Raw genomic sequence first — 10,485 nt, 5'->3', positions numbered from 1 at the left:
CGCTGATATCCCTAGGTTACATTAGATTGAATAGATTGAGGGTTTTGAAGTATAGGAAAAGAGCATCAACCCCTTCAGCATCGTCAGATAGGGAGGGAGGTGAGGGCAAAGAGGAGCGGATGTGGGCATGTGTGGGGCAGACAAGGATGTGTTGGATGGAGAGGGTTTCCCCACATTGGCACACAGGTTGAGGTTCACGGGTGAACAAATATTTATGGGTCAGTCGTGTGTGGCCAATCCTGAGCCTCGTGAGCACCACCTCCTCCATCCTGGCGCTCCTTTGACTGGATGGCCACTCCTCGATTTTCGGTTTTATTCTCTTGAGTTTGTTGTTGGGAATATCGTCCCACGTCCTCTGCCATAACCCAAACTTTGGGCAGTCCGTTTATAAATTTTATTGTTTCTGTTTTAATTTCAGACTTCACATAGGCAAGGGAGTACAGCTAGACCTCCGAGGGGAAGGGGATGTATGGTTACATTGTCTGAGTGACCACTCTGTGTTTGTACAGTCTTACTATTTGGATAGAGAGGCAGGCAGAGCCCCTGGTGATGCTGTACACAAGATCTACCCTAGTGCTTACATCAAGGTTAGTATTTATCGTTTAATAGTATGGTCAAATAAATAGTCGGGCTAGGAGACCCTAAAGAGGGAAGATAACTGAAATTTCCCTAGCTAAAGAAATAGCAAAGGTTGAGTGCGAAGGACATCCACTCGTAAAATTTTGTAGCCAAAACCAAATGTCAGCCCAAAAGCGATCACCCTATGGCTGATTAAGAGGCTAACAAAAAACGCCGACCTCATAGTCAAATAAAACAAGTTCTTCTATGGGGACAGACACACAGACAGACAGACGACACCGAAGCGAATACAATAGCCCGTCCGTCCACTATACCTTTTTTTTATTACTATTGTAATAATAAAGGAAGGACGGGCTAAAAATGGAAATTTAAATGTGTTAAGCACACAAATATCATTCCCACTTAATCCATCTTGATTAATTGTATGTTTTTCCTCGGTAGGTGTTTGACTTGCGGCAGTGTTACAGACAAATGCAGCAGCAAGCCGCGACTGCACAGGCTGCAGCTGCGGCTCAGGCGGCCGCAGTTGCCGGACATATACCTGGGCCGCATAGTGTAGGCGGCATTGCTCCTGCTATTAGTAAGTATTACTTTCTATTTAGCAAGAAAGCACTTCTATTTAGCAAAAGACAAGAAAAATTACCAAGAATTGCAAGAAAATTTAGCAATATTCTTGCAATTCTTGCCGAGTGCGAAGTGTGAAGGGCGTCCACTCGTAAAAATTTGTAGCCACAAAACCAAATGTCAGCCCAAAGCAATCACCCTAGTTAGAGCTGATTGAGAGGCTGATGAAAAACGCCGACCCCGTCTATACACGGGAAAAGGCTAAGAAGAAAAGAAAGAAGCAAGTTTCTATAAAACTTTGTACAAGAATTCTAATACATAGATGGTCACCCATCCAGGTACTAACCACGAGCAACGTTGCTTATTTTCAGTGATCCATTCAACGTGCTATCGCCGCTGATTTTTAAGTGGTGGCAATATTGGGAGTAGGGTTCTCATTTGATTTTTATTCGACCAAAAGATTGAAGAATCATATCATGTTATTTGAGTGAAATTATTCTGTCTGCAGCTGCGGCTCAGGCGGCCGCAGTTGCCGGACATATACCTGGGCCGCATAGTGTAGGCGGCATTGCTCCTGCTATTAGTAAGTAGAATTATTACTTTCTATTTAGCAAGAAAGCACTTCTATTTTGCAAAAGACGAAAAAAATTATCAAGAAAAGCAAGATATTTGGCAAGAAATTGCAAAGACTGAGTGCAAAGGACATCCACTCGTAAAAATTTGTAGCCACAAAACCAAATGTCAGTCCAAGGCAATCACCCTAGTTAGGGCTGATTGAGAGGCTGACGAAAAACGTCGACCCCGTCTGTACATGGGAAAAGGCAAAGAAAAAAAGGAGAAGCAAGTTTCTATGTACAACTATGTACTATAATTCTAATAGATGGTCACCCATCCAGGTACTAACCACGAGCAACGTTGCTTAATTTCAGTGATCCATTCAACGTGCTATCGCCGCTGATTTTTAAGTGGTGGCAATATTGGGAGTAGGGTTCACATTTGATTTTTAATCGACCAAAAAATAGATGGTCACCCATCCAGGTACTAACCACGAGCAACGTTGCTTATTTTCAGTGATCCATTCAACGTGCTATCGCCGCTGATTTTCAAGTGGTGGCAATATTGGGAGTAGGGTTCACATTTGATTTTTATTCGACCAAGAGATTGAAGAATCATGTTGTTTGAGTGAAATTATTCTGCGTGTTTCAGGTCTGAGTGCTGCGGCAGGTATTGGGGTGGATGATCTGCGTAGGTTATGTATACTCAGACTCAGCTTTGTCAAAGGCTGGGGACCTGACTATCCACGACAGAGTATCAAGGAAACTCCCTGCTGGGTAGAGGTAAGAACTCTCCCTAAGGAACATTAACAACTCGTTAAAGAAAGGAGAAAAAAAAAGAAAAGGAAAAAAAGGAAAGGATTTTTTAATTTTCCTTCGCTACGGAAAATTAAAAGATCTTAGAAGAAGGAAAAAGAAACGAAAAATAAAAAAAAGATGATTGTTTCACCTCACCGCCTTTTTTACTTTCTATTATTTCCATAGCATTCCCATTCCCATTCCAATCCCATTTTACTTCTAATTTTTGAAAAGAAAATAATCCCCAAAAAACGATTCCGATGGCGCGCCAACTTTAATTTCCTATGGTTTAGTACAGGCGCCATCATGCCAAAAGAGGGTAAACGAGCTTCAAAATTGAGGAAATTCAAAAAAAAAAAAAAATTTTTTTTTTTTTTTTTTTTTTTTTTTTTTTTTTTTTGAAAAGAAAATAATCCCCATTGATGTTCTGAGTCAACACAAGAACACCAAAAAAACGATTCCGATGGCGCGCCAACTTTATTTTCCTATGGTTTAGTACAGGCGCCATCATGCCAAAAGAGGGTAAACGAGCTTCAAAATGGAGGAAATTCCGAAAGGAAAATAGACTAAAACAATCCTTTGAAATAATCGAAATACCTCTAAGAAAGATATATCGAAATCAAAATAATGTCTAACATATTTTCTTCAAAATTGAGGAAATTCCGAAAGGAAAATAGACTAAAACAATCCTTTGAAATAATCGAAATACCTCTAAGAAAGATATATCGAAATAATGTCTAACATGTTTTCAAATGATCTTTGCTTCCCCTCACAGGTTCACCTGCACAGAGCGTTGCAATTACTGGATGAGGTTCTACACACGATGCCTATCGACGGACATAGAGCTTTGGAGTAGGGGGCACATCTCATCGCTCACTCCTTCATTCTACTTCAAGGGAAATGAAATGACAAGTAAGTGAATCATTGGTGTTTGAACAAAGGGAGAGAGCTATGAGTTTTGACTCGATCTTCCCTAAACACTTTGTTTATTTCCCCATAACAGACTTGATAGCAATAGTTTGTCCGATTTGAATGAAATTTATGAACAATACATACATAAATGTGGCGATTAGTTCATTGTAGCTAAAAGGTAAATTGTAGCATTCTGCCTCAGTGTTATTTGGCGGTAATAATAAAGGTTCCACCTGATGCTTGTACCGTACAAAATCTTCCTCATAAACAGAATCGGCAGAGTTACTAACGTAATACTTAGCGAGGATTTCACTCATTTCATCCTTATCAGTTGTTATCTGGTTTTGATCATTATTTAATGCGGCTATTGGATTATAGGGTTTCTTCCCTTTAACCCGTCTGAGTTGAGACCACATATCACCGAATGTCAACGGCTTATCTATGGAGCTAACAAAATCTGACCAGGATTTTTTCTGAGCTGTTAGTAAGTAAAATAATAAAACGAGATATTAAAAAATATATAATTTTAATAATCTATTTTATTAATATTTCATACTATAACATGGATTTTAATTTTATTTATTCCACCCTGGACAGCATTAAACCAGAAAAGAGCCATCCAAAAATCTGTAAATTTAAATCGACCAAAAGATTTTTCCACTTCCAGTTCTTCTTGTTCAGTTCAGTGGTTCGTTTCTGTTTATAGATTAAATTAAGTTCACTTAAGACTCTTTTTGGATTATCTTCTATGCTATGAAAATACCCCTTTTTTTTAAAGTTGGTTTCTATTGACAGGTTCCTTTCTGTTTAATGCTGTCCATCTGTTTTTCATTTTATTCAATTTTGTGTTTCGAGGTTTTAGGACAAAAATAGACAGGACGGGTTGAGGATTATTTCAAAGAGTTTTCTCTCTTATCTGGGTTCGATTGTATCCTCTTTTATGATTGTGTATTGGTTTATTGGACAATGTGAATCTGTTTTTCATTTTATTCAATTTTGTGTTTCGAGGTTTTAGGACAAAAATAGACAGGACGGGTTGAGGATTATTTCAAAGAGTTTTTTTCTCTTATCTGGGTTCGATTGTATCCTCTTTTATGATTGTGTATTGGTTTATTGGACAATGTGAGATCAGGATAATCAGGATATATTAACTTGTCTTCTCTCATCTCCCAGATGAAGATTTGGATTTGAGCAGCTGAGATATCCGCTGATCATTTCTGTAGATTCTCATCTTCAACAGAGACACTTGTTCTCCCTCCTCCAATATTTTTGACTCCAGCTCCTCCAGTCGTAACTTGAGAGGTTCAATGGACTGGGTGGTTTTCCTGCAATTATATCTTACTATTTGGATAGAGAGGCAGGCAGAGCCCCTGGTGATGCTGTACACAAGATCTACCCTAGTGCTTACATCAAGGTTCGTTTTTTTTTCTTTTTTTTTATGCATAAAGGTTTAAAATAAAGTTCACGTCCTATTTTGGACTAAAAAAAAGTTCGTATCTATCTTTTTCTTCTTCTTTTCTAAGTATTTTCTAATACCTTTTTCTCCCTCCTTTATTTTTCTCCCTCCTTTTTTTTCTCCCTCCTTTATTTTTCTCCCTCCTTTGTTTTTCTCTCTCCTTTTAATGTCAGCTATTAAGCTGGCAAAAACCGGTTGGGTGGAAGACCTCAATAGGTGAGAATCCTGCCATTAAACATTAATTTTTTTTTCAAGGATGTGTCTCAAAGTGTTCTTTTGCTCATATTCGTGACCATACAAAGAGTTAAACATAGAAATTAAACCGATTTGTTTAAGCTGTCTGGTCGACTTTTAACTTTTGGTTTAAGATGAGTCTAAGAAACACAACTGGTTTACTTATCACTCTAATCCGGTTGCTTGAAACTCGAAAGGAAAGAATTGTTTTTTTTTTCAAGGATGTGTCTCAAAGTGTTCTTTTGCTCATATTCGTGACCATACAAAGAGTTAAACATAGAAATTAAACCGATTTGATTAAGCTGTTTGGTCGACTTTTAACTTTTGGTTTAAGATGAGTCTAAGAAACACAACTAGTTTACTTATCACTCTAATCCGGTTGCTCGAAACTCGAAAGGAAAGAATTGCAAGCTAGTTTGAACGGTTCTTGCAACAAAATAAAGAGAAAATTCCAAAACACGATCTTTATGTCAAGTTTTTCTTCGTTCTCAGGGTACTAACTTAGTTCATATATTTTATACGTATACCCCCTCAATCTCTCTTTTTTATACTCTCATTTCAATTCAATAGCTGTTTTTCTTTTTGTTGGTTTTGATTGCGCCTATGGTATTTTTTAATTGCTTGATTTTTTTCGTAGACTCTACTTTCTGCTAAGTGTGGGAGGAGTAAATACATAGTATGAAAAAATAAAATAAAATAAAAAAAAAAAAAAAAAAAAAAAAAAAAAAAACGAATTGTGTTTGTGTTAAGCAGGAATAAATTGTGTTAAGTATTCTCTTGCCCAACCTAGTAAGCTTGGAGGTTAGTGCAATTGCCTTCTAAGCGCTAAATCGCGGGTTCCATTCCCGCCCGGGGCGAACATTATCCTAAACAGATAGGGTTCCATCTCGGAACGACTGGCTTTCTGCTTTCTCCTATTCTGTCTTCCCTTTTTCTTCGCTTTCGGGACGATAAGACCTTAGCATTTACAGATCCCTCTATCAAAACGAACTTTTTTTTCCAAGCATCGTTCTCCATTTAATCCACTTTTATTAATTGTATGTGTTTCCCATTTCTTCCGGCAGGTGTTTGACTTGATCATTCCCACTTAATCCATCTTGATTAATTGTATGTTTTTCCTCGGTAGGTGTTTGACTTGCGGCAGTGTTACAGACAAATGCAGCAGCAAGCCGCGACTGCACAGGCTGCAGCTGCGGCTCAGGCGGCCGCAGTTGCCGGACATATACCTGGGCCGCATAGTGTAGGCGGCATTGCTCCTGCTATTAGTAAGTATTACTTTCTAGTTAGCAAAAGACAAGAAAAATTACCAAGAACAAGAACATTTAGCAATATTCTTGCGAAGGGCGTCCACTCGTAAAATTTGTAGCCACAAAACCAAATGTCAGCCCAAAGTAATCACCCTAGTTAGGGCTGATTGAAAAGCTGACGAAAAACGCCGACCCCGTCTGTACACGGGAAAAGGCTAAGAAAAAAAGAAGAAGAAGAAGAAGAAGCAAGTTTCTATTTACAACTTTTTGTACTATAATTCAACAAAATAAAGAGAAAATTCCAAAACACGATCTTTATGTCAAGTTTTTCTTCGTTCTCAGGGTACTAACTTAGTTCATATATTTTATACGTATACCCCCTCAATCTCTCTTTTTTATACTCTCATTTCAATTCAATAGCTGTTTTTCTTTTTGTTGGTTTTGATTGCGCCTATGGTATTTTTTAATTGCTTGACTTTTTTCGTAGACACTACTTTCTGCTAAGTGTGGGAGGAGTAAATACATAGTATGAAAAAATAAAATAAAATAATGGTTATTATGCAAAATAGAACCATGAGAATACCGAGAAATGATTATGAAACTTGTAACTGTAACTTTATATTTATGTAATTAATTATTTTATCGTTAATTTTATGTATACTGTTTTCCTTTTTTTTATATCCGAATTATTTCTTTTGATATAATCGTTTTATATTTGACTATATTATTAATCTCGCTACGTTTATTGCTTTAGCTCAAAGATTGTGACCCAGGAGTCACACTGTTTTGTACTCATCCTGTGATTTTTCACATAATACTCAATCAATAGTACTTTGTTTTTAGCTAAATCCCTTTTAGGGATGTTTTTTAGTAAACTTTCAGATGGTGTTGTCTCTGTGTATTCTCAGAAATCAGCAATGATCTCAACATGAGTCTTTCGAACGGTGCGGTGGTAAGAGAAGTGAATACATGGAAATACAACACGATTTTTCCAGGAATAGACCTCAAAATAAATCCTAAACCATGGGAATAAATCCCAGATTTAACTAGGATATTTCCGTCAGCTTGATTTTTTCCCGTACCACTTTGTGAAGACTTCAAAAATCTTCCTCGTCATCTCTGATCCTAATTCTTAAATTTGTTGTGCTCCTTTCGCCTTTCGTTTTCTTAATAGCATAGACATTTCAGTTACCCAGCTCTTGCGTTTTTTTTTTTAACAAACGTAGACATCCAACACCTGTACAATAGGGAATTTCATTGTTTGTTTTTGTATGTTTTTCTATTTTAGCGTTTCCATATCTGATAGTAGTTCCAGATAGAATCCTTAGCCGTATTTTATTAGTAAGAAATTGACCCAGTCGGAAATTTTCGACCGTCTAAAAAAGAAAGCTAACTCGGTTAAAAACTAAAATTATATTGTGTTATATTGTAAGTATGTAGAGGTTTAATAAAATACGACTCTTCCTTCTCGTTTATACTTGAATCAGATGTGGACGCATATAATTATTATGTTTTTCTTAGCATCGCTTTTTTTCTAAAGTTTTTAATATTTTTAAACCTGTGTTGTAAAATAATAAAACGAGATATTAAAAAATATATAATTTTAATAATCTATTTTATTAATATTTCATACTATAACATGGATTTTAATTTCATTTATTCCACCCTGGACAGCATTAAAGCAGAAAAGAGCCATCCAAAAATCTATAAATTTAAATCGACCAAAAGATTTTTTCATTTCCAGTTCTTCTTGTTCAGTTCAGTGGTTCGTTTCTGTTTATAGATTAAATTAAGTTCACTTAAGACTCTTTTTGGATTATCTTCTATGCTATGAAAATACCCCTTTTTTTTAAAGTTGGTTTCTATTGACAGGTTCCTTTCTGTTTAATGCTGTCCATCTGTTTTTCATTTTATTCAATTTTGTGTTTCGAGGTTTTAGGACAAAAACAGACAGGACGGGTTGAGGATTATTTCAAAGAGTTTTCTCTCTTATCTGGGTTCGATTGTATCCTCTTTTATGATTGTGTATTGGTTTATTGGACAATGTGAGATCAGGATATATTAACTTGTCTTCTCTCATCTCCCAGATGAAGATTTGGATTTGAGCAGCTGAGATATCCGCTGATCATTTCTGTAGATTCTCATCTTCAACAGAGACACTTGTTCTCCCTCCTCCAATATTTTAGACTCCAACTCCTCCAGTTGTAACTTGAGAGGTTCAATGGACTGGGTGGTTTTCCTGCAATTATAATATTATATTGAATTTTATTACAAGTTTCATTATCATTATTATTTATCGCATGGAGATTTTATTTATTTATAGTATGGAGGTTTTATTTATTACCTATTACCGTAGAACCTCGATTATATCAACTAATTCGGACTGGGGTGGTTGAAATGATCACTTTTTATGATCGTTTCCTCTGATAAGATAGGATATCCTTTGAAAGATAGAAAAAACAAAGGATTTTGGAGATGATATAATGGAAGTTGTTGAAATAATCGAGGTTCTGCTGTATTATTATGGCAGGGTTTCTCAGATATTATTATTTGTCAAGGGACTTTTCAGTCTCATTCTGGCAGTATAAGCAGGGTATATTCTATTCTACCTTGCTTATTTGATCATTCCATCTCAGTCGTGGTCTACCTTGCTTGAAATTTTATGAACAAATGCTCATTATTTAAAGGAAATTTTCTCCAAAAATTTAGGCCCAACTGAGCCTTTAGGTCCCCCCGTAGGTGTCCTATTATAAGAAATCCTTTGTTTCCCCGTAACCCTCAAACGGTTGTAATCGATAAATCGCGGGTTCGATTCTTACCCGCAATGGATTTTATTCTAAACAGGTAAAGTTTCAGATTTTATTCTAAGGAAGAAGAGCCTATGTGAATAGGGCCCATAACATAACATAGACCCCTTCTTTCTGGGAACGATTCATTTATTGAATCGAAACAAATTCCATGAATTTGGAGCTCTCTGAGTTAGAGGATTATTTCAAAGAGTTTTCTCTCTTATCTGGGTTCGATTGTATCCTCTTTTATGATTGTGTATTGGTTTATTGGACAATGTGAGATCAGGATATATTAACTTGTCTTCTCTCATCTCCCAGATGAAGATTTGGATTTGAGCAGCTGAGATATCCGCTGATCATTTCTGTAGATTCTCATCTTCAACAGAGACACTTGTTCTCCCTCCTCCAATATTTTAGACTCCAGCTCCTCCAGTTGTAACTTGAGAGGTTCAATGGACTGGGTGGTTTTCCTGCAATTATAATATTCATTATTATTTATCGCTTGGAGATTTTATTTATAGTATGGAGGTTTTATTTATTATCTATTACCGTAGAACCTCAATTATTTCTACTAATTGGGACTGGGGGTGGTTGAAATCACTTTCACTTTCTATGATCGTTTCCTCTAATAACCTAGGATATCCTTTGAAAGATAGAAAAAACAAAGGATTTTGGAGATGATATAATGGAAGTTGTTGAAATAATCGAGGTTCTACTGTATTATTTTGGCAGGGTTTCTCAGATTATTATTTGTCAAAAAAAAGGCTATAATTTACTCACTCGGTTTCAATGTCTAGTTGCTTCCTCAACTCCTGACTCTTGTTCTTCCACGTGCACAACTCTCGCTGCATTTCCTCAACAATGTCTAGTTGCTTCCTCAACTCCTGACTCTTGTTCTTCCACGTGCACAACTCTCGCTGCATTTCCTCAATGTCCTCCTGGAAATAATCCATGAGTTTCCCCAGAGGGTGAGCACACTTGGTGACGATCTGTATCCAATCCTTCAGCTTGTCCATTTCTCGCGTCATGAGCTCCCGGCCTTTCTTGCGCGCTCCCTCCCATTCCTAGAGGAAGAATTGTGAGGTGTTATCAATGTGTGGGGAAGTAATATGTGTAGGTAGCATGGCATTGGCAGTGCAAGTCAAAGTCCCTCAATTTTTTAAAATGAGACCAAACAAAGTTCAGCTTGTCCATTTCTCGCGTCATGAGCTCCCGGCCTTTCTTCCGCGCTCCCTCCCATTCCTAGAGGAAGAATTGTGAGGTGTTATTAATGTGTGGGGAAGTAATATGTTTAGGTAGCATGGCATTGGCAGTGCAAGTCAAAGTCCCTCAATTTTTTAAAATGAGACTAA

General features: G+C 36.9%; 2 protein-coding genes and 1 long non-coding RNA gene across 3 annotated transcripts in view; 2 read left to right on the top strand and 1 right to left on the bottom strand.

The window, feature by feature from the left end:
- The window catches only part of LOC103509341 (mothers against decapentaplegic homolog 4), a 28,424-nt gene extending 25,049 nt beyond the window's left edge, over positions 1 to 3,375 (top strand). Inside the window, exons 13-16 of the mRNA XM_026823718.1 lie at positions 419 to 587; positions 1,021 to 1,159; positions 2,350 to 2,480; positions 3,271 to 3,375. Coding sequence (XP_026679519.1) covers positions 419 to 587; positions 1,021 to 1,159; positions 2,350 to 2,480; positions 3,271 to 3,351 — 520 coding nt within the window. The 3' untranslated portion in view covers positions 3,352 to 3,375. The remainder of the gene's footprint in view (positions 1 to 418; positions 588 to 1,020; positions 1,160 to 2,349; positions 2,481 to 3,270) is intronic.
- A 1,369-nt stretch (positions 3,376 to 4,744) lies between these two features.
- On the top strand, positions 4,745 to 6,288 carry LOC113467496. Its single transcript, XR_003391558.1, has 2 exons — positions 4,745 to 4,821; positions 6,224 to 6,288. It is a non-coding gene; the product is annotated as an uncharacterized LOC113467496 (long non-coding RNA).
- A 3,047-nt stretch (positions 6,289 to 9,335) lies between these two features.
- LOC103509340 (nucleolar protein dao-5) overlaps positions 9,336 to 10,485 on the bottom strand; it is a 7,706-nt gene continuing 6,556 nt past the window's right edge. Inside the window, exons 10-12 of the mRNA XM_017444150.2 lie at positions 9,997 to 10,197; positions 9,914 to 9,924; positions 9,336 to 9,603 (exon numbers count right to left, since the gene is read on the bottom strand). Coding sequence (XP_017299639.2) covers positions 9,441 to 9,603; positions 9,914 to 9,924; positions 9,997 to 10,197 — 375 coding nt within the window. The 3' untranslated portion in view covers positions 9,336 to 9,440. The remainder of the gene's footprint in view (positions 9,604 to 9,913; positions 9,925 to 9,996; positions 10,198 to 10,485) is intronic.

This window comes from Diaphorina citri, unplaced genomic scaffold, assembly GCF_000475195.1.
Source record: "Diaphorina citri unplaced genomic scaffold, Diaci psyllid genome assembly version 1.1 scaffold489, whole genome shotgun sequence".
Lineage (NCBI taxonomy): Eukaryota > Metazoa > Arthropoda > Insecta > Hemiptera > Psyllidae > Diaphorina > Diaphorina citri.
The sequence above is the reverse complement of the archived record's forward strand: the minus strand, read 5'-3'. Positions and strand labels throughout refer to the sequence as shown.